The sequence below is a fragment of the Callospermophilus lateralis genome, chromosome 3 (genome assembly GCF_048772815.1).
Source record: "Callospermophilus lateralis isolate mCalLat2 chromosome 3, mCalLat2.hap1, whole genome shotgun sequence".
In the NCBI taxonomy this organism is placed as follows: Eukaryota; Metazoa; Chordata; class Mammalia; order Rodentia; family Sciuridae; genus Callospermophilus; species Callospermophilus lateralis.
Window position 1 is genome coordinate 148,973,099 of NC_135307.1, and position 25,080 is coordinate 148,998,178.

General features: G+C 36.5%; 1 protein-coding gene across 2 annotated transcripts in view; it reads right to left on the reverse strand.

Annotated features, from left to right (window-relative positions):
* Window positions 1-24,842, reverse strand: part of Otud7a (OTU deubiquitinase 7A) — a 126,994-nt gene extending 102,152 nt beyond the window's left edge. For both annotated transcript variants that reach the window (XM_076848875.1, XM_076848874.1), the window contains exon 1: window positions 24,692-24,842. In XM_076848875.1, coding sequence (XP_076704990.1) covers window positions 24,692-24,842 — 151 coding nt within the window. The remainder of the gene's footprint in view (window positions 1-24,691) is intronic.
* Window positions 24,843-25,080: the final 238 nt, after the last annotated feature.

Sequence of the window (25,080 nt, forward strand, 5' to 3'; positions counted from 1 at the left end):
AGATATTAGTGGGACAAACACAGAGTGGCTGGGTACTTGGGCTTTTGCCCTATAGCACAGGGACTGAATTTCTGAAGGACTTCCTGACAGCTTAGTTGTGGGTATAAGCACAAGTGGTGGAAGCTCCCTGCTTCCCATCGCCAACACTGAGCTGGCTGAGTGGTTCCCTTGTGGGTTCACATGAGTGCCAAAGGTGCCTGTCCCAGTGTCCCTGGGGTATGACTATTATGTGGGTGATCCTGGGGGTTCTGCAGAGGTGATGCTGTCCTTAGGAGAGGCCTGGGTTCCTTGTTCTCATGTTGCCTGAGCATCTCTACCTTTTCAATGTTTCCTAAAATCATGGCTGAAAATTATGTCCAGGTGCTTCACAAAAATACTTCAAATAACAGCAAGAGTAGTGTGTTAAATGCACTGAGTTCATTACTTGGCTCATAACATGGCCAGAGAGAAGTGGGTCAGAGGACAGCGTGTGGCTCCCTCTATGGAATCCATGAAGGATTCACAGGGCTGGGTGAGGTGTCAAGCCAAACCAGATGTGCAACTGTGCTAGAGCCTTTGGAAAAGCTGCACCTCTCACTTCTGCACTTTGTGGGATCAGGAGGCAGGTCCTGCTTGAGACTCTGGGTCCTAGTGAGTCATCACAGTAACCAGGAGCTTCTGTGAGCAACAGATGGGATCAGTAGAGCATTGCAGCAGAGATGCAGGGATGAGCTAAGGCCTTGCCTGTGGATGCAGTGGGTTGGAATGTATTATCAGGCCAGAAAAATATAGGGACTTCTATACTTATCTGCTTCTTTGCTTTTATGTTTTATTTTAGTTTGCTTTTTGTGGGAAGAATTTAGATATCCTGGGAGGCAGAACTCATTCTCTCATTCATTCATTCATTCATTCATTTAATATTTGAGTACCTACTCAAACCAGCCAGCTGTTGTGCTAGTTTATACAAATATGTTATCTTCTTTAATCTCATGGCAATCCTGCTAGTGTGGATGGGATGATGATGATGGTGTCTATTTTAGCATAAAAATCAAATAACTTAAAGATATCAGCTAGCTCGCTTGGCTCATACATATGCAGGGAGTGAAAGCCCACCTGGACCTAGGACATCTAAACTGCCAGAGCTCACTCTCAACGTCCACCTTATGCTGTCTCCAGAATAGAGTTGACCAACTCACAAGCTTGAGAAGCAGAGAAGAAAGACAAATATCATTCCAATGTTCCAAGATTAGGAGCAAGTTCACACTAGTTTAATGCACATGTGAAATTCAGATTTGATAGTTTATGTTTTGGGTATGTCACAAATTACCAGCCACTATGATAAAAAGAAATGTTTTGAATTCTGAATTTCTACAAATAGTAAATAACACCATTATGTGTTTTATTTAAAAACATAATATTTGAAAAAACCATAGAGTATATATCTATAATGTTTTTACTCCATCTAGATCAGGCCTTCCCTTCTGCTGCTCTCATTTCTACGTTGCCCTGAGGGATGATCAGAAAGGACATAAAGAGGTTGGGACACAGGATCTGAGGAGGATGTAGAGGCAGGGGCTGCAACTGCCCTGTGACAGGCAGTGTGTATGTGCTCTGTGCATATACTATGGGGTTAGTATGGGTATGGTGTGTGTCTATGGTGTGCACAAGTGTAGTGAGTTTGTATGACATGTATATACTCTGTGGCACGTTGTGTTATAGCATTCATATGGGGCATGTATGCAGAATGCAGATTCTGAAGGTTTCTGTAGTGACTATGGCATGCATATTGTGTGTGGTATGGTGTTGTATGTATGGGTGTTTGGTATGTGTGGTGTATATGGCCTGCTGGTATATGTGGTGTGTCGTGTTGCCCAACATGCATGGTACATGAGTGGTATGTGATATGTATGTTTCAGGATGTGCATATGCACATTGGATATGATATGGATATAAGTATCTGCACACATGAATGTGAGATATATACAAGGAATATGCATCTGCAATTTGTGTTTGTGAAATATGCACTATGTGACTAGTGCTATGTTGAATGTGGTATGTGTGTAGGTGTGCATGCAGAATGTATTTAGTGTATGGTGTGTATGTGGTGTGTGTGGTATGTGTGTGTGATGGTGAATGTGTTATATTGTGCACATGTGTTTGCATGGTAAATTTGTTTTGTCAAGCTGTGTATCTATGATGAATGTCATGTGGCATATGTTGTCAGATACATGTCATGGGTGATGTGAATGTGTGTGATTGATGCAGGGTGGATGGGTGAAACGATACTCAGTTTCTTAACTGGCTTAGACTAAGCCTCAGGCCAAATATTCTGTTGATTATTTAAGGGATTCTGGTATCTGCCTTCCAGGGACATGCCACCATGCTATGAAGAAGAATCTGGCTGACCTCTGCTCCTGAGAAAGGGTATCCTCCCATCCAATCTCTTCTTTCCAGCACAAGGGGACTGTGTCAGGCTGCCTAAGACAGAGAATAACAAAGGGCAGAACTCATATTCCAGCATTGGACTATCTGTCCTGGAGCCATGGGGGAAACTACAAATGCCTCAAGTAGCAGCATCAACATCAACGGGCCTCTCTGTACACTCTTGTTAGGTGTCCCATTAGGAGAACATTATTTAGAACAAAGCTTACTTCCCTCAATCCAGATGATGTTTAACCCAAATCTCTGGTTTGAGCATAGTGATCTGGATATGTCCTCACAACCCACTCAGAGCTGCTCTTGGCTTGCAAGTTATGGCCTGCAAAAATGTAGAACAATCCATGCTTCCCAGAAACATCTCTTGCTATATATACAGGGTCATTCTGAAATTCTGATTTGCTATTTTACAAAATTCATTGGCAAAAGCTTAAGTTTGCCTCAGGGGAAGTAGAACAAAGGGTTGTTTCCTTTGGTTGCACTCGAAGGGGGCACAGAATGAAGCAGATTGTGGAGGTGTTCATTATAAATATAGACATGTAAGCACATATAGAGGTAGAGAGCTAGAGAAGCCTTTGGTTTCCCTCATGACAGAGAGTTAATTCTTAGTACTGGTGGTATATGAGGTTGTTTAAAACAAATCAATCATATGTAGATGGATAAGAAATTTAATTGGAAATTTAACATGACTAGTAAAATGTAAACGATGGTAGATAATCTGTGTTTATAGCTTTGAAAAATTCCCTTTGCTGCAAAAATATATTAAATCAGACAGTAATGGAATTACTCATCTTTACAAGATGCATCTGTGTAAACTGCAATGACAGAGCTACAAAACTAACGTCAACATCTGTCACATTAGCTGTCTAATGCACAACTTCTGTTTTGGAAGTTAGCAGTCCTTTGTTCAACTGGCAAAAATCGATACCATCTGGACTTTAAACAGGTGATATTTACAACCACTCTTTCCTGTATGTGAATTAAGTAATTATATTTTACTTCAATATTAGTTACATAATGCTGACATTAGTCAATTGGGATTCTTTGAGAAAATACACAGAAAACTGTTATAACCTTATTACACTATTGGAGTGATATCACAGTAAAAATCCAATCTGTGTAGGGGAGCTCGATTTCGGACAATGGCAGACTGAAGAACAATACTCATTGCAGAAGATAAGTAAGAAAGCTCTATGATGACTTCAAAGGCAGTGAGAAATCTTAAGGTGAAAATCTGAGACAAAAACAGAGACAAGAGAGTTGAAGCTAGGATTTAGAGTCACTTTTCCCATTGGGAATATTGCAGTGACAAAGGCAGTGGCTGAGAAATTCATGAGAGGGCCCAACAAGTCAAGACTCTTGATAGACTTCAGGGTCTTCAAAGAACAGACCTTGGTACATATTCCAGACTTACAGCTAGAAACCTGAAGGGCTAACCCCCAAGAGTCAGAGTAAGTTAAAAATAGGAAAGTCATAGCAAGGAGCTACATCCAGCTGCAAATCACTGAAATCACTGAATCACTTAAAGTGGTATTGGATTGCTAATGCCTCCATGCTTGCTGCCTGAAATAAGCAAACCTAAACCTCCCTGGAAAAAGAAAAACTCATCATTCAAAGCCTAAAATTCTGTTTCAAAATGGTAATATAAAATATCCAGGATCCAATTAAGATTACCAGGATGATGATAAATCAAGACAAGATAGAAAAATAAAAGCAGGCAGTAGAAACAAGAACAAAAAAATTCATTCTAGACAATAGAGTTATAAAACCTACTTTAATTATAACTAATACATAGAAGATAAAGAATTTTGGCAAAGTTCTAGGAAATATAAAAATAAGTCAAGTAGAAGCTTTAGAACTAAGAAACAGAGTAACTAAAAATAAGAAGTGAAGGAAATGAGGGTGGTACACTGGTATACAGTATGAATCTCTGGGTTTAATCCACAGCAACCCAAATAAACACACACACACACACACACACACACACTCTCACACTCACACATACAACCACAATGTTGAGAGATCACATTCTACTCCATTAATATGTATAATTTTATAGGTTAATAAAAATTCTCGTAAATGCTAACTACCATTATCAGTGTTATGTTCTTGGCTTTAAGAATTTCTAATTTAATGAAGAAAATAAGCATGTGATTAATTATAAAAGAAGACACAACCAAATATATGCTAAAATTGAAGTCCACAAAATTCAGAGAGGTAACAAGGAATGATAAATGATAAATGAATCCTAACTCTTCCTAAATACATGGTATGTTTAAAAGCTGACTGGATATCCAGGAAAAGAGAAAAATTAATTTGAAAGAAAGGTTAAATAAAAACAGCTAATTTGATACACACAGGGTAGTAGAATGAGATACAAGCATAAATATAAATAAATAAAAGGAACACAAGATCAAATATATATATGTAACTGAATTCTAGAAGGAAAGAATAGAGAGGATGAAACAGAAGCAATATTTTAAAAGACAAAGAGAATGTTTTTAATATTAATGAATGATATCAAGCCACAGATTCAGAGGTGGTATGAACCTTAAGGATAAATAAAAGAACAAAATAAGTTATAATAAAGCTCCTGAAAACCCAAAACAAAGAAAAACATTTTAGATTCAGGAAGAGTAAAAAATAAATAAAAAAAAGACATACTACTTTCAAGTGACTGATAAGACAGTTGACTTTTCAGTGGAAATAATGAAGATCTGAGGAAAATGGAATGATGTCTTCAGAGGGCTGAGAGAAAGTAAATGCTGCCCTAGATTTCTATGTCTTATAAAATTAACTGTCAAAAGTTCAGGTAAAAATAAATTCCAGAGAAATAAAATCTGAGAACATTTATAGACGGGGGGTCACACTAAAGAAAACACTAAAGGGTGTTCTTTTAAAAAAATTCCTCATTTTTAAATTAGTGCATTATAGTAGTACATATTGATGGGATTTGTTGTTACACATTCATACATGCACACAATATAACAATATAATTTGGCCAATATCACTCCCTTGCATTTCCCCTCTCCCTCCTTGTCTCCTACCCCTGGGTTTAAAGGGTGTTCTTTAAGGAAGGAAATGCTCCCAGATTAAAGCATGGAGATGCAGGAAAGAATAAGAAACAATGGAAAGCTTTTATATGTCTAAATGAGCATTGAAACTCTGTGGAAAATAACAGTCTTTATGAAGTTTAAAATGGGATAAGATTATGGGACAACATTAGTGTGAAAGGCTGGAGGGGATAAATAGAATGGAAAAGTTCTAAGGTCCTTGAATTGTCCATACTATGACTAAAGCACTAATTTAAAGGAAATCCTGTTTCTAAAGAAAAATGCTATAAAATGGTCAGAGAATGGATAACCAAGAAACTAATATAAAATATAATAAAATGACTTATACAAAGTAAGGCAAGAAGGATAAAAAGATAACAAAGAACAGATAGGAAAAGCAAAAAACATAAAGAGGTATTAGATATCTCAATAGATATATTCACATCTTTATAAGTAACTGTATATATCAGTTATCATATCTAAAAAGGTGACTAAATACTCCAACTTAAAGATAAATAATCAGATTGGATTAAAACCCTAAGTATATATTCCTTAGAAAAGCTGCATGTGAAATACGATGTCAGAAAGGTTGAAAGTAAAAAAAGAAGAAGTGATTCACACAAACTCTAGCCAAAAGCTACTATAGAAATACTAATATCAGACACATAGATTTTAAGGAAAATAAGTTTAGTAAAGATAAAAAAGTGTTTATAATGATAAAGAAATCAGTCCATCAGGAAGATATGATACTAAGCATTCTTAGCCTTAAATTAAAGTAAAAACTGATGGAAAAGGAAAGAGAAATATACAAATCACGGTCATAGTTGAAGATTGAAACGAAGAATTTTCAGTAACTGATAGAACAAACAGATAAAAGTAATCAATATAGATTAAAATCACATGAGTAATAAATATGATCTAGTTAACATATATAGATCATTGCACTAAGATTAACAAAAACACTGCTCCCCTGTGAATACAGAATATTTACCAAAATTGATGATATAATTAGACATAAATCAAGTCTCAAATTCCAAAATGCTGAAATAATTTGGAGCTTATTCTTGAACAAGTGGAATTAGACAGGAAACTGTAGGGACAGGCTCTCCCCTGTTGCCCAGGTGACCTGCACATAACAACACAAGACACCATGGACATAGGTTTGAACTGTAGCCTTAGTCTTGGTAAAATGCCTTGGAATCCTCACAGAAAAAAAGAAGGTGGAAGATCTGTGCAGAGTGATTCCCAGAGCATCTCCCACTCACCTTCCTATCTCCCCTTGGAGGCTCTCAAGAGGTAGCACCTCGTGGCCTCTCAGGCTCTGATGAGCCTTGGGGGTTTCTTACCCCAACTCACATTGGAACAGATATGCAGAATATAAAACCTCTTAACTGGAGCATTGAATAACCTCCTCAGAAACAGGGTCTCCATGTAATATCATTTGTCCCCTTTTGCTGAAGTGTCTTCCTTCCTGGTATGTAGGACAAGGACCAAGAAACTGGCATCTTTGGCTATTCTTCTTTTCGCCATGTAAGTAATAAACTGAATCTACAAGTAACTTGTATCTTTGGTTGAAACAGGCAAGCCTTGCCAATGCCTTGTCTTGGGTGTGTGCTTGACAAAAATCAATAACACAAAGATAATTAGATAATGCTTAGCAATTAAATTGAAATGCAGAGCTTCCACTATATAAATTGGAAACAAAAGGCTGACCTAAATAATCTAAATTGGGGGTTTGGAAATTGTGGCCCTATTTTTGTACAATGCATAAAAACTGATTCTACATTCATTCATTCATTCACTTATGAAGGAGCTTGAATCCAGGACCTCATTAATGTTAAGTGTGCATTCTACCCCTGAGCTACACACTCAGCCCACATCTATATTTTTAAATGGCCAAAAAATATATGTGACAGAGATCACATATGGTTTTGCAAAGCTAAAAGTACCTATTATTTGTTCTTTTATGGGATAAGTTGTCAATCCCTGATCTAAATATTTATCTCAAAGAGCTTAAAATAGCATATTTAATCAAAAGATAAAACAGGAATAAAAAAGAAACAAAGAGTAGATAAGACAAATAAAACAAAATGCAAAATCTGAGTTTATGGATCTATAACCAAATGTATTAAATATTCATAAATATAAGATCAGGTCTTAGTGAAATAGGTAACAAACAATGGAGAGCATCAACAAAGTCAGAAGATGTTTTCTTTGAAAACACTTATAAAGTATAAATAACACTGGAAAGACTGATTTATATCTATATTTATGTCAATATTTATGTCTATATGCAAAAGAACTTATTCTAGAAAATATAAGGAACTTACAAAACATGATTATAAAAAAACTACCCAGATTAAAAATGTACAAAGGATTTGCACAGACACTTCAGCAAAGAAGATATATGGATGGTAAATGAGTACATGAAAAGAAGAAGATCACTAATCATTAAGGAAATAAGATTAAAGCCAGAATAAAATACTTCTACATACAATCAGAATGACCAAAACCAAGAGAATGACCATACTAAATCTAAGGAAGGGTGTGAAATAACTGGTATTTTCAGTACTCCTGATTTAGAAAGCCAAATGGTACAGTCATTTCAAAAATAAGTTTTCTTAATTCTTGAAAGTTAAACATAGACTAAACATATATTCAGCAATTTTACTCCTAGGTGCAGTCATGTGCAAATCTTTTGCACATTTTTTATTGGGTAGTTTCTTTCTTGTATAATTGAGTTTTTAAAGTTCTTTATGTAAGTTTTTTATAAATCAGATACAATGATTTACAAATATTTCCTTCCATTCTTAATATTATCCTCAAAGCAGTTTTCAATTTTTATGAAGTCCAATTTATCATTTCTGTATTATACCTTGTGTATCATATCTAAAAGATTGTTGCCTAACTCAAGGTCAAAAAGATTTTCTCCTCTGCCTTTTACTAAAAGACTTTTTATAGTTTTAGGTTTTATATTTAGTTGTACCATCATTTTTTTTGTGTGTGTGTATGTGTGTATGTGGTTTGGGGGATGAAACCGAGGGTTTCACACGTGCTGGCAAGCACCCTACCACTGAGTTAAACTCCTAGGCCCTCTATATCCATTTTGAGATAATATTATAATATGTGAGATATGAATCAGAGTTCATTTTTTTTGCATATAAATATCCAATTATTCCACCACCATTTGTTGAAAAGATATTCTTTCTGAACTACACTGCTTTTGTATATTTACTAAATACCAGTTGTTAGCTGGGCATGGTGGTGAACTCCTATTATCCCAGGGGCTCAGGAGGCTGAGGCAGGAGGACTGTGAGTTCAAAGCCAGCCTCAGCATTAGTGAGGCACTAAGCAACTCAGTGAGACCCTGTCTCTAAATAAAATACAAAATAGGGCTGGGGATGTGGCTCAGTGGTTGAGTGCCCCTGAGTTTGATCCCTGGTACCAAAAAAACCAAACCAAAACAAACAAAAAAAGTTGTCAGTTGTTAAGACATATGGTCTATTTCTTGATTTTTCCAATCTGTTTGATTGACCTATTTCTCTCCTTTAAAAATTATTGTATGTTTATATTCAAGGTATTCATGATGTTTTGATATATATTTGGTGAAATGATTACTAAAATCAAGTAAATTAACATATCCATAATTTCAGTTACCCTTGTATATATGTATGCATGTGTGAGCACCCACGTGTGGTAGGAGCCCATAAATCTACTCTTTCAGCAGGTTTCCAGTATACAATGCAGTATTATTATCTAGACTTCTTATGTGTACATCAGTTCAATATCACATTGTACTTTTATAAGACTTAATATCAAGTATTGTTAGCCATCCAATTGTATTCTATATTTCCAAGTTGTTTTGTTTGTTCTATGTCCTTGAATTTTTGTATCATGTTGAAGTCAGCTTGTCAGTTGCCACTGAAAAAATCTGCTATAATGGTTAGGATATGAGGTGTCCCCCATAAGCTCACTTGAGATAATGCAAGAAAGTTAGGAGGAGAAATGATTGGATTGTGAGGAAATTAATCCTTAACGGGATTAACTGAGTGGTAACTAGAGGCAGGTGGGGTGTGGCTGGAGGAAGCGGGGGTGGCTAAGGGTTATGTATTTTGTATCTGGAGCTGGAGTCTCTCTCTGTTTCCTGATGTGAGCTGCTTCCTTCTGCCACACTCTCCTTCCATGATGTGCATCCTCACCTTGAGCCCTGAGGAATGGAGCTGGCCTTCTATGGATTAATACCTCTGAAACCCTGAGCCCTCAAATAAACTTTTCCTCTTACAGTTGTTCTGGACGGATCCTTTAGTCACAGCAGCAAAAAAGCTGGCTAAAACATCTGCTAAAATTTTGATTTGGACTGGAATGCATTTAAAGATTGATTTGAAAAGAGCAATATTGAGTTTTCTGAATCATGGACATGGTACTTTTCACCATATATTTATGTCTTAAATTTTTATAAAAAATGATGTGTAGTTTTAGTGTATGGATCTTACGTGTCTGCCAGATTATTTCTTTTTTGATGTTATTGAAAAGGTATTTTTAAAAACTCAACTTCCAACTATTCATTGCAAATATGTAAACATTTGTATATAGAGATCTTGTATCATACAACACTACTAAACTTATTAGTTCCAATAGCTTTTTGTAAATTCTACTGTACCTTCTTCAAAGATATGTTTTCTATGAATAAAGATAGTCTGTCTCTTCCTTTCCAATCTGGTGCTTTCTTGTTATATTTGTTTGCTTGACTGTTCTGGCTAGAATCTCCAGGAAAATGCTGGTAGAAGTGGTGGAAATGGGCATCCTTGTCTTCTTCCTAATCTTTGGTGGAAAGTATTCTTTCTTTCATCAGTAAATGACATGTCAACTGTAGGTTTTGGTTTTTGTTGTTTTGTTTTTGAAAACACTCCACAGCAGATTAGAGAAGTATCCTTCTAGTTTTCTGAACTGTATTGAGAATTTTTTTTTAAATCAGAAATGAATGTTGGATTTTGTCAAAGAGTTTCTGTATCTATTGAAATAATCACATCTTCTGTTTTTTAAATTTAATATAGCAAATCACATTAAATTATGATTTTACTAGTTAAACTAGTTTTGCATCTTGGGGATAAAACCCACATGGTCATGATATGCTGCTATCCTTTCTGTATATTGCTGAATTTAATTTGTTAAATTTTGATTAGAGTTTTCACATTGATTTTCATGAAGAATATTTGTCTGTGGCTTTCTTAGATGATGTTGACTTTACAGAATAAATTGAGAAGTATAGCTCCTCTTCAATTTTCAAGAAGACTTTGTATACAACTGGTATAATTTCTTTATTATGTGTGCAGTAGAATTTACTGGTGAAGAACTCAATGAAACCATAAGTAGGTTCCTTGAGATTGATAAAATTAACTAGCCCTTGCCCAAATAATAGGGGAAAATACATAATTGATAACATCAAAAATAAAAGACTATTATATACAACGATTATATACCAATAAAAGCAAAACAAAACTAAAAACCCCAATAAGAGCCATACAGTAAGTGGACATGTAAGTCAGACTCAAGATTTCACTGAGTTTCTCTATTATTCTATTTTCTATTTAATTGATTTCTGTTCTGATTTGTATTCTTTCATTTCTCATATTTATATTAGGTTTAATTTGCTCTTTTTTATAGTTTTCAGGATGGAAATTGAAGAAATTGATCTGAGGCCTTGCTTCTTTCCTAATAAAGGTGCTTAGTGATCTAAATTTCCCCAAAGGTACAGCTTTTGTTTGAATATTTTTTTCTGTTTCTCATGCCTCTTTTTCAGGGGCTCCAATTACTTATTTTTAGCTTCTTGTATTTTTTCCAGAGCTCAATGATTGTTTTTTTTTTTTGGCAGTTCTCGGGTACTCTCCCACTGTGCTACATCCCCAGCCCTTTTTATTTATTTTTTATTTTGAAAGAGGGTCTCCTCTTAACTTGCCCAGGCAGGCTTTGAACTTCTGATCCTCCTGCCTCAGCCTCTTGAGTAGTTGGTATTACAGGCATGCATCATGACTCCCCCTAACTCATTGATGCTTTTAAAATTTCTTTAATTTTATTTTCTCTGTATTTTATTTTGGATATTTTCTATTGCCATGCCTTCATGTTCATGAGTCTTTTCCTATAATATCTACTGTTAATTCTATTGAGTTATATTTTATGTATTTTCATTTCAGATGTTGTAGTTTTCATCTCTGGAAGTTCAATTTGGGCTTTTAAAAATATCTTCCATACCTTTACTTAAATTTTTCAATGTACTGAATATAGCTGTAATAAATTTTAATGTCCTGATCTGATAATTCTAACATCAATGCACTTCTAATTTGGTTTTCATCAAATAGTTTCTCCTCATTATGGAACATATTTCCTGCTACTTTGTGTTCCTGATAACTTTTGATTAGGTGTGAGACATTGTGAATTTTACATTGTTTGGTGCTAGACAAGTTTTATATTCCTATAAATATACTGAGCTTTGTTCTGGAATATAGTTACATTACTTGGGAATTGTTTGGGTCTTGCTTGTAAGTTTTGCTAGTTGTGATTAGAGCAGTTTTCGTCCTAGAGTTGATTATTCCCCATGACTGGGGCTAGACCCTTCTAGATTATATCTGTGTATCTCTAGTTTGGTGCTTTTCTTGGCTCTGTCAGCACTAGACATTGTTCTCTCTAATCCTTTTAGGGGGCTCTCTCCCAGCTGCCTGTAGCTTCCTCTCATGGGCTCTGATCACCACTACTGACTGGCAGAGGCGAACCTCTGTGTATGCAGCTCTCTCCTCTCCTGTGCTCTGGCCTCTGAACTCCAGCCTCCTGGCCTCCCAGAACTCTCAGCTGCCTCCTCACATGAGAGTGTGACAGACTCTACCCAGGTTCCTCCTCCTTACACCATACCCTGGAAACTCTCAATGCTGTGAACTGGCAAACACAGGGACAACTAGATTTTTTTTTGCCCCCAATCTCTAGGGAATTACTGTCTCTCATTTAATGTTCAGTGTCTTGTTTACCCTTTTTCAGTTTTTTTTCTTTTCTTCTTTGTTTTTGGCAGGAGGGAAAACTCACTTTCTGACACTCTATTTTGGCTAGAAGCAGAGATTTCCTGTTGCTGTTTTTAAAACTTTTTATTTCAAAAAAATTTTTTAACATATGCAACAGAAGACACATAATTTTAATGCATCTGTGTGCACTTATTTCTTAGTTTTAATAATAGTCAACTCACAGCTAATCTGTTTCATTTTTTCTCTCACCAATGTCCCCATGCCCAACATGATATCTTGATCATCATCATTTCATCCATCAATATTTCAGTATGTACCTTTTTCTTAGCACTACCATGAAACTTGTGATTCTCCTGCCTGGGTCTGCCAATTAGCTGGGATTATAGGTGTGAACCACCACCCCTTGCTGAGATTATTAAGTGTTCAAATTTTCCAAATTATCTTACAAATTTTCCTTTTTTTTTTTATAATTCGAGGAAAGCAGCAAACAAAATGCATACATTGTCACTGTTTTATAGAATTCTTCAGTCTTTTAAAAATCTATAGCAGGGGTTTGGCCAACTATGGCTCATAGGCTGGCTGCCTGTTATTGTAAATAAAGTTTTATTAGCACACAATTGCTCGGGCAAAAAAGGACCTTAAAGGTAGAAGTTTTTCTTCTTCCTTCCTGGATCTCTCAAACCCAGCTCAGAGAACACCCCTATGTGCCTGCTGACTGACAACATGATGGTTTTGCTTAAAGGAGCAGGTCTTTATAGGTAGCAACATCCCCTTTCCTGCTTAGTCAAAGAAAAATGTCTCAAACTGATTTCAGTGTGCACAGCAGCTTTTTCTCTTCAAAAGTGTTTAACTATATAAGAACCTGAGTGTGAGCCACAATACCAGAGAATCTTTGGCCAGGGCTGCTGTTCTTTTGATCTTCTCCTCTTCAACACCATTCAATGTGGTCCGTGCATACAGTGCCCACTTGGGGCAGGTCATTTCCTGGGCCTATGCTCAGGGTGACATTAAAAGGAATAGCACATACTTCCTTGGATATGACCAAGGATCCTTGAAAGAATAACCACATTAGTGAAGCAAAGTGGAGGAACACACAGTGGGGACACAGGTAGTGGAGAAGATTCTACCTATGCATAGACATCAAGACTCTGTGAGGTATATGGCTGACTGGCTGACTCTCTAGGGAGGAAGCATTTAATTCCAAGAAGCAGGGTGGGGTAGACTTCTGAGAAAAGCCAATAAACTAGGCCAATGGCAGTACTTGGGTTACAGCTTTCTCTAACAGAAAGCAAATGAGAGAAATACGATCTACTTAATTGATCTTGGTGACAAAGGGAAACTCACCACAATTGTGTTCATGGGTCTAAGTTTGTTTTCAAGAGGAAACACACTCAATTATCTAAAGGGAGAATGTGTTGTTCCCTTGAGGGGGACCTGGCCAGAGGAGGCATCTTAGAATTCTGATCATGAAGGGGCACTTGTTGTTTTGTTTTGCCATTTTATGTCAAAAATGTCCAGTCCTGGGATGAATGTATATCTCTTGGTAGAACATGTGCTTTGAATGTAAAAGGCCATGGTTTAAATCCCTGATATTAAAAAAAAAAAAAAAAGTCTAATGGCAGAGCTCTCCCCAGTGGGGACGGCAGAGTTGGAAAAACTGTCAGTGGTTTCCTTTTGGTATTTCTGTACCTGAAAAGGTTGTCCCAGCTCCAGCCCAAAGTTTCTCTCTCCTAACTTTTGCTTAGGATTCAGTCACTAGACCACCTTTTTGTGGCCAAGAGGCTTGCCAAAGAAGGTCTCTAATCAAACAGACTTGAAAAGTTAGAACAGTGAATTTGGTAAAACAGTATCCTGTGCATAAAAGTGGGCAGTTCTAGCTTGATCACAGAGAAAGACTGCATAGGTCACATATACATGGCATATCTGACCCTTGAGATGGATTTATTTCTCATTTTAATTAAAAAAAGTGAGCATTCACTATCTATCTTTGTTTGTGTTTAAGTTAATGTGGTTTGTAGGGCCAAAGCACCTGGGGGAGTGGTGGTAGCCAGTGGATCTCTAGGCAAAGGCCCTCCAGGCTCCTCTGATCACTGATCTACCTTCAGATTTCATTTTGCTTATTCTTGTAGGTGCTCCATGGGACAAATACACAGATTTGTTGCAGCTGGATTCCATGACCAGCTGTTAGGTTAATGTGAGAATTTAACTAAATATGTCTGTCCCTTAGTTGCTTTTACCTCTTTTTTCATTTCTTAGATGAACATTTGGAACATTATTGGAATTATTCAAATCAGCAGCTGCTGTCCCCAAATTGTGGAAAGTTTTCAATGGCTCAATGTAAATGCTAGCAGTAGTACCTATCAAAATGGTAAGTGATTGGGAGTTAGTTGCCTCTCTGTGTTGAGCTAAACCAAGAAAATACACCATATGCAAATTTCTAAACCACACATTCTTCAAACCCAGGGGATCCAGAACTGGAAAAGAAGGGATATACTTCCTCATAAAGCACTGAGAATTTTTATTCTGAAATTGTCATCTCAATTGGTAAACATACATACATCTTAAGATACATGAAAAGGCTTCCCATTTTTTAAAAAAGTTTAACATATGGGGTTTTTCACTATGTTGCCCAAGCTGGCCCTGAACCCCTGGGCTTAAGTAATCCTCCTGCCTCAGAATCATGAGTAGACACCACATAGGTATCTACTGTTTCACTCAGGAATTTTTTTTTTCTATGGATAACAACATAAGTGAGTCATAGATTTGCTGGAAGGGTATCTTGGTAGAGCTGCAAGGTCTAAACTTCACAGTTATTACAAAAGCGTGAGCATTGCTTTTTCCTTAGGTAGAGAACTTACACTTTATAAATAACTCCTGTGTTTGGCTCCTACTCAAAAATCTTCTTAACTACCTTTAATATAGGGGAAGTAGCCAGACATAATCTGGCACATGAATGGTAGCTGTTAGTTCTAATTTCTGAATACATTTTGTAGTCTATAGGAGTATGATTTAATCTGAAAATAAAAGTTAATTAGACACATTATAAAAAGCTAAGTAAACTATACCTTTGGTGATTAGTGAAACCTCTTTTGAGTTCATAAGGCATACAAAGCATGGTTAAGTTCCAGAACAGCAGTGGATACAAAGCCAAGTGGGAGGTGATATGGCTCTGCTGAAAGAACTTGGCCTTTAGGGACATGAGTCAGTTCAAATGCTGGTTTTGAACCTATAGCAGTGCATTTTGCTATATTTTGGCCATGCAACATTAGGAACTTTTCTGGGCCTCAGCTATTGTGCGTAATACGATATCTAACACGTTGGTTGCTTATTCATTGTGAGGATTAAATGAGACATTACATTTAAAAGGCTTAGTTTCTGACATTTAATAATGTCCTTATTATATATTTCATGAAGAGGTTGAAGAGACGAACTCAAGGGACCCAAATACAAAGAAATGATAAGGAGAGAAGAATGCTAATCACCCTGATTTGATCAGTGCTTGTTGTATGCATGTGTTGAAAGTTCTCACTCTATCCCATTAATATGTACAATTATTATTGGTTAATAAAAATTCTTATAAAGGCTAACTACTGTTATCAGTGTTATGCTCTTGGCTTTAAGAACTTCTAATTTAATGAAGAAAATAAGCATGCGATTACTTATAAAAGAAGGCACAGCCAAATATATGGTACAATTGAAGTCCACAAAATTCAAAGAGATAACAAGTAATGACCAATTAATTCTAACTCTTTCTAGCTATGTGGCTCACTCGCTTACCTCCTCATTTTTTTTTTCTGCTCAGATTCCTTTTTTAGGTGCTTTCCTGACAATCCTAATTTTAAATTGCACTCACACCCATACCCTCTACCTCTTCCCTTGATTTAGTTTTCTCTATAGCTCCAACCAGCAGGACACTATACAAGGAAAAGGAGTTTTTTCTGGCTGCTCATTGCTGTATTCCCAACAGCTAGGTCACTCTTTTGTGGGACCAGCACATGCTGGCTGGCACATAGTGTAGTCCCTTGCTGTCTTGGAGCTCACAGTCCTACTTGGAGGAAGAGATGAATTTCAAAAGGGGAAAGAGTGTGTGTAGGGGATGTTAGTGGCACTAGCAAAGGGCTTAAGCAAAATCACAGTGGTAAATGGGATGGTGAATCTGTTGAAGGGATGAAGGGCCTCAGAGGGGGCTGAAGTGGAAAAGATGGAACAGGGCCAGATGCCGAAGAGACTTAATTGGCAGGTAGAGGAGTTTATTCTGCAGGTGATTGAAGTTGCTATGGTTTGATTATGGTTTTTCCCTCCTAAAATCATGTTGCCTTTAAGAGGTGAGTAGGTTTTCTAGAAGGATTAATGCCTTTCATGCAAGAAGAGTTCTTGTTCTAGGGGGACTGGATCAGTTATCACAAGAGCAGATGGTTATGAAGCAAGACTATCCCTTCCTTATGTTTGGCCTCTTCTGTATATACCCATCTCTTTCCACTTTCCTTTATATGATTACACAACATACAGCCCTCACCAGAAGATAAGCAGACATTGATGCCCTACTAATGAACTTCCTGACTCCAGAACTGTGAGCCAAAGTGAACCTCTATTCCTTTTAAAATTACCTGGTCTCAGGTATTTGCTTAAACCAACAGAAAATGTACTAAAATACAGACTTATAAGCTTTTGGGGAAGCAAATCCACCTGCTTTGATTTTGACTCAGGACCACTTAGCAATGAAGCAATCAGGAGGTAGGCAGGAACACCTTCTTCCAACTGGAAGCAGATCTGTGTTTACTTTCTGTCTTCATCTCTGAATCTTGCTCTTCTATCCTGTCTCTTTCTGCCAGGTTCTTCATCACACTACTCTTTATCCTCAATGGCCTCCATCTGTTTCCCTGTGATCCCCATCATTGTGGTGTTTTTTTATTTTTTATTATCTTGAAACAAATAAATAATACTCAAAAATATTACCAAGGTAATACTAAGAAGGCCTCTGTACCTTTTATTCAGCTTTGAACATCACTGCATTTAAAAAAATCCTTTTAGATACCTCTGCATTCTAAATCCCTACATTATTTTTTATCTTCCCAGCACATCTTTTTGAGGCCTGTTTATGAAAATATTTCATAATTCACATCACTGGCTTACAGAGGAATCTTGACCCAAAAAACATCATGCCTTAAAGAATCTGCCATACATATGTGACCACAGTCCTCTAGATTGTCATAACAGAAGACAGGATTCAGTCCAGGCAAGATGGGCAAGAACACTGCATCTCCTGTCCTACTGAATGCAGTCACAACAGTGGACAGACTACAGAATGCACTACGCGGCTCTCAGGAAATGAGTCTATGATGAGATAGATATCAACTCACTCCTTTTAGAATGACCATTATCAGCAAGTCACAAGATAAGTGTGGTGGGGAGGTGAAGGAAAGGGAGCTACTGTTCACTGTTGGTGGGAATGTAAATTAGTACAGCAATTATGGAAAACAGTATGGAGATTCCTCAATGAATTAAAAATAGAACTGCCATGCCATCTAGCAATCCCACTATTGGGTATATATCCAAAGAAAATAAAATCATTATGTTGAAGAGATATGCACTATCATGTTCATTGTAGCACCATTCACAATTGCCAACATATGGAATTAACCCAAGAGTCTATCAACCAATGAAGAGATAAAGATGATGTCACCTATATACAAAACAGAATATTATTCATCCTTGAAAAAGGATGAAATACTGTCATGTTTGAGAGCATGGTTAAGCCTGGAGTCTATTATGTTAAGAGAAACAAGCCAGGCACAGAAAGACAGCATGTGACTTCATAAGTGGCATTTTGGAAAGTGGAACTCTTGGATGTAGAAGTAGAATGGAGATCATTAGAGGCTGGGGGAAGGTTATAGAGATACTGGTCAAAGAATACAAAATTCTAATTAGGAGTTGTAATAAGTTTTAAGAGATCTACTGCATAGCATGGTGACTACAATTAATAGTGATATATTGTATTAAAAAGTGCTAAGAGAGTGAATGTTAAATGTTCTTGCCACCAAGTGATGAGATAATGCATATGCTAATTAGCTAGATTTAGCCATTCCATAATGCGTATATTTTAAAATACGTTGAATATGACAAATACATACAATTTTATCTGTCAATTTAAAGATAAATATAAAAAGAAAAGAAAAGAAAAAGATTAACCCAGGCAGATGGAGGAAGAAGAACATCATTCAATGTACCATCAAACTAATAGTGATTTATTGCATTTTTCCCTTCTCTATATGAACTCAACGTAGACCCAAATCCAGAAGTCAGCATTCATTGCAAGAGAAACCCTCCAGCTCTGGTTCAGGTATCAAAAAAGGGGTCCCATTAAAACAAAAAAAAGCATGGAAATCCCTCATTTATTTATTTTTCATTTTCCTTCTACATTTTTCTCAGTTCTCTGCACCTTAGAACTCAAGCAATTCTGTGACAGCGATGGGCAATGCTGTCTAAATACTAAAACTGGTTCTGTTTGAGAGCTTTCTCTCCTACCAGAGGCTCTGTGGTCACTGGAGGGTGGATGAGCCTCACTGTTTTGTTTTGGTTTTTTCCTCTCTGGCTTTTGCTGTTGGGCTTTACCATGTTAATAGTCGATTCAAGTATGCTAAGCAGTAGGCAAGTAAAGCCCCAGTTATCCAAGCTGGCTGGAGGACTTGGAAAGTGGATCCCAGAGTGAGAGGACTATGATGGGAAAGACCAGTCCCTAAAGTTGTTTATGAACTCTTGGGTCTGTCCCAGAGCTGCACACCTATGGTTCTGCCTTAAACAGATTGAACAGACTTTGAATGTTGACAGACATGTCAAAGTCCCTGAGCGGCCACTAGGTGGCATACAAGTGAGATGGATCCAAATGGCATGTCTTGAAGACTTGCTGGTGGAACCACAATCCACAGAACCAACCTGGGGAGATTATATCCTAGAGCAAATATAACAATATTTTCTGTAAGAGCTTGATAACAATGAGAATCTCAAAACATAATTTAAAAAATATCCCTAATACAACTTAAATTTCTTTACTATTCTAAAACAAAACAAAATCCCACGAAAGAACAACCAGAGAAATATCAACGGCTATATTGGGATGAAACAATATATAAGTCTTAGCAAGGAAATAGGAGATATGAATAAGAGCCAAGTGGAAAGGTGAGAAATAAAACCATTTAACAATTTAAAAAATCACTGGATGGGTTCAATAACATAATGGAGATAAGGGAGGAAAGAGTTGATAAATTTATTAATAAACAAATAGAAACAATCTAAACAATATACAGAGAAAAGACCAGAAAAGAAAATGATTAGAGCCATAGGAACCTGTAGGGCAGTAAGAAAAGGTCTGTTATAACATCTGAGTGCAGAAGGAGAGGAGAATGTGTACAGCAGAAAAACATGATAAGAAATGACTGAAAGGTTGCTTTACTATTAGAAGACAATCACTGTCAGCTAGAATATTAACAGGTTTTAGGGGGAAAACATTTGACCCTATCAATTGATACAGAAAATGCAAAAGAATTCAACATCTTTTCACGATAAAACTCTCTGTAAACTAGAAATAGAGAGGAATTCAACCTCCCTACCAAGATCATGTACAGAATCGCCACATTCTACTTAATGGTGGAAGATCGAATGCTTTCCCCTGAGATTAAGAAGGAAGCAAGGATGTTCTTTTTCACCATTTCTGTTAAACATTTTATTAGAAGTCCTAGTTAGTAAATGAAGTCTAGAAAAATAAAAATAAAAAGGCATAGTGATTGATACACAATGGAGTATTACTCTACATTAAAAAATGACAAAATCATAGAATTTGCAGGGAAATGGATGGCATTAGAGCAGATTATGCTAAGTGAAGCTAGCCAGTCCCTTAAAAACAAATGCCAAATGTCTTCTTTGATATAAGGAGAGTAAGAACAGAGTAGGGATGAAGAGCATGAGAAGAAGATTAACATTAAACAGGGATGAGAGGTGGGAGGGAAAGGGAAAGAGAAGGGGTATACAAAACTACATACAAGAGGAAGTGAGGGGAAAGGGAAAAAAATATAAGGGGGAGAAATGAATTACAGTAGAGGGGGTAGAGAGAGAAGAGGGGAGGGGAGGGGGGAGGGGGGATAGTAGAGGATAGGAAAGGCAGCAGAATACAACAGACACTCGTATGGCAATATGTAAATCAGTGGATGTGCAACTGATGTGATTCTGCAATCTGTATACGGGGTAAAAATGGGAGTTCATATCCCACTTGAATCAAAGTGTGAAATATGATATATCAAGAACTATGTAATGTTTCAAACAACCAACAATAAAAATTAATAAAAAAAAGAAGAAATAAAATCACCCCTCATTTAGAGATGATGTGATTGTCAAGAAAATACCAAGGAATATGCAGGACAGGGGAGAGTTCTTAGAACAAATAATTGAGCAGCTTGGTTTTAGCAAGATTTTAGGATACAGCATCAACACATAAAAATAAACAATATTTCAGCTGGGTGTGATGGTGCACACCTGTAATTCCAATGACCCAGGAGGCTGAGGCACAGGATCTCAGGTCTGAGGCCAGATTGAGCACCTTAGAAAGACCCTGTCTCAAAATAAAACAAAATAAAAAAGGCTGGGGATGTGGCTAAGAGGTAAAGGGTCCCTGGGTTCAATTCCCAGAAACAAAAAAATAAAACAAATAAAATAAATAAATTCTATTTTACATACTAGCAAAGAAAAATTTGAAGCTAAAACTTTTTTTTTTTAAAGAAAGAGTGAGAGAGAGTGAGAAAGAGGGAGAGAGAGAGAGAATTTTAATATTTATTTTTTAGTATTTGGCGGACACAACATCCTTGTCTGTATGTGGTGCTGAGGATCGAACCCGGGCCGCACGCATGCCAGGCGAGCGCGCTACCGCTTGAGCCACATCCCCAGCCCCGCTAAAACTTTTAAAATTACACAATTTCCTCAATAAATAAGATGGCTATATATAAATCTTACAAAACACATTTGGGTTCTAAATGCTAAAAACTATAAAAATATTGAGCAAGGAACTCAAAGAAGGCCAAATGAATAGAACACTATATCTCATGAACTGAGATAATTAGGATTGACTTACAGATTTAACATAATTCCAATCATAATTCCAGTATGACATTTCATAGGGTAAGCTCTTCCTAAAATATGTACGGAAAGGCAAAGGAAAGGGGATATTTAAAACATGTCTGAAAAAGAAATTGAATTTAGAAGAATCACATTATCTGATTTTAAGACTCATTACAAAGCTATAATCATCAAAATGGTGTTCTATAAGCAAAGAAACAACATTGATCAATGGAATACAATTGGTATCAAGAAATAGATTTTCACAGTTCTTGGTTATTACTATTTCTATAATCTTGGTTGGTTTTGACAAATATGCAAAGACAGTTCAATGGAGGATGCATAATATTTTCAATAAACGGTATTTAAACTCTTGGACATTCATAAGCGTAAAAATGGATCTTGACCTAAATCTTGTGCGTTCTACAAAAAGCAACTCACAATAGGTCACAGATCTAACTGTAAAACATAAAAGCATAAAACTTTCAAAAGACCACAAAGGAGAAAATCTTTATGACCTGGAATTATGCAAAGGTTCTTAGATATGCCACACAAAAGCATGATTCATAAAAGATAGAACTGGTAAGTTGGATTGCACCAAAATTAAAATCCTTTGCTCTGCAAAAAAGCACTGTTAAAATAATGAAAAGACAAAGTACTGGGGAATGTATTTGACCAAATTACGTGCCTGTACAAATATGTAACAATAAAGCCTGTTATGTATAATTATAATGTACTGAAATTACCTTAATAAATAAAAAAGAATGAAACTTCAAATACACACTGAGAGAAAATGTTTTCAAGTCACATATCTGACTAATTATTTATACTCAATATTTAGGCTGTGCCTGATGGTGTTCGTCTGTGATCCCAGCAGCTCGGGAGGCTGAAGAAGGAGGATTGCAAGTTCAAAGCCAGCCTCAGCAAAAGCAAGGCACTAAGCAACTCGGTGCCCTATCTCTAAATAAACTACAAAATAGGGCTGGGGATGTGGCTCAGTGGTCTAGTGCCCTGGAGTTCAATCCCTGGTACTACCCACAAAACAAACAAAAATACTCTGTATACTCAATATATAAAAAGAACTCTCAAAACTCAAGTATGAGAAAACAAACAACTCAATGTAGTAGCAGGCATAAAGTTTGAACAGATGTTTTATGAAAGAGAATTCATAGATGAAGATAATTACATGAAAAATTTTCAACATCATTAATCAATTAGGGAAATGAAAATTAAAGCCATGAAGAAATATCATTGTACACCTAATTAAAATAGCCAAAATTAACAAAAATAAAGAAATATCAATTGCTGGTGAATATGTGGAGCACTGGATTTCTTGTACATTGCTAGTGGGAAATGCAAAATGGCTTAGCTACTCTGGAAAACAGTTCGGCAGTTTCCTATAAAGTTAAAGATACCCTTACCATATGCACTGGTGATTCCACCTCTATGTAATTTAACCTAGGATAATTAAAATTATATTTGCAAGAAACCTGTTCTTAAATATTTATAGACACTCTAATCATATCTGCCCCCAACAGGAAACAACTGAAATGCCCTCAACAGATGAATGAATAAACAACTGTAGTTCATCTCTAGAATGAACCACTTTCATTAATAAAAACAAAGAGCTATGCTGAGTGAAAGATGCTGGTTTCAAGAGATGAGGATCTGTGATTCTATGTATATGACATTCTTGAAAAGAGACAAAATTAGTGATAGGATACAGTACTGTGGCTGCCAATGGATAAGGATGAGCCTTACTATAAAAGATAACAGGACATAGAATGTGGAGGTGGTGAAGGGGTATGGTGTCCTGACAGCTGTAGTAATCACAAATCCAGGCATATTAAAATTCATACAAATGAACACTAAGAAGTCAGTTTTTGTGTATCTTAATTTTAAAAATAAAGAAAAAGGAGATAATCGTTCTTGCATCTCATTTAAGGCTGTCTAGAAACTAATATCAATTTAGTACTCGTTATGACATCAGCAACTACAAGTATGATCTACCTCCACTATTTTTTGAGCATTTCCTACCTGCTGCTCACTCCTCCAGGCATTTTACATCATAACTTCTAATATGCACAATCACTCTTTAAGGTAGATTAGGCTCAACTTATAGGAGAAAAGAAATAAAAGTAAGGTTAAGGGAAGTAAAAGATTTTCCCTACATCTCATAGCTGACAAGTGGCTGCATCTGGACTTGGACAAAGCTCTCATTGCTAACCTCATTCCCAAGCTCCTTCACAAAGCCACTCACTTAAATGAACAGAAGCAGTGGGAACTGCAGGGGTTCATTATATAATATCAAGAGTGGGAAGTAAGAATCACATTTTGACTCAGATATATCCACAAAGATTCTCTACACTTATTTCATCCCAAACCCTGAGTGTGTTTGAAATTATCAGATCCTGAGAGAAATTTCAAAACTATAATATTGCCATTGTCGTTTTCTCACAATCTTCTAAGAGGGGGTTCTTAATTTATAATATGATTGAATGGTTATCTCCATTTTTACAAATGTATAACAATTCATTTTTTTTTTCTGTGAGTGACTGAAAGAATCACTGGGACTTAAAATACTTGTCTAAGTATTTACTAACTTTACAAGTTGTAACTTATATACCTGAAACAAAAACTAATCATTTAAAAAGTTCCCTCCTCCCACAAATCTGACCATTTAGAGAAACAAAAACTGGCTCTTCCTACTTTACCTGGTTCCAACACCATCATTGTTACCTTTGTCAGGTAATGATACCAAAAAAAAGAAAAAAAAAACTACAATAAGTAAACCTATTTTAGAGACAGACTTTAATTTTCAGTCTATTATAGTTATTGCTGAATAAATACCTGAAAGCATCATATATGTGAATAACACATTTTTTTCATGTAGCAAATGATAAAAAAAACATTGAAGATAAAGTTTAATTTCCTGCTTGTGAATTATTTCCAACCGACTTAATTGGCTACCAGGTGGCTTTTTTCACCAATAACTTTTGACTAACACATTTTCATCTCTTCATATGTTAGATAATGTCAATCTTCATATGTTCTATCACTGGTTAGAAGGTAGTCAGGCCCCAGAGGATGGTGTGTGGGAGAAGGTCAGCTTACCTTCCAGCAGGTCTCTGGCCAGACCAGGTTCTGCCCCCGTGGACCGAACAAAGTCTGACAGGACTGCGTCCATATCAAGCGTCATAGGATCATGTAGAAGTGCTGCCCAACACTCAGCCGAGGTGGGGTTTGGAAGCAGGCTAGAAACCATCCATCTGTACAAGAAATGGAGATGTGAGTGATCACACATATGGAGACCCAACAGAAAGAATGAAATGCTGCCACTGGCATCTGTAGAGGTCATAACCATGTGAGAAGGTATGCGAGTTTAAATATTTGTGTCCCCCCAATTCATATGTTGAAACCTAACTGCAGTTGATGATGTTAGGGGGGTGGGGCCTTTTGGAGGTGATTAGATATGACCATGGAAGTTTGATGATGGGGTTATT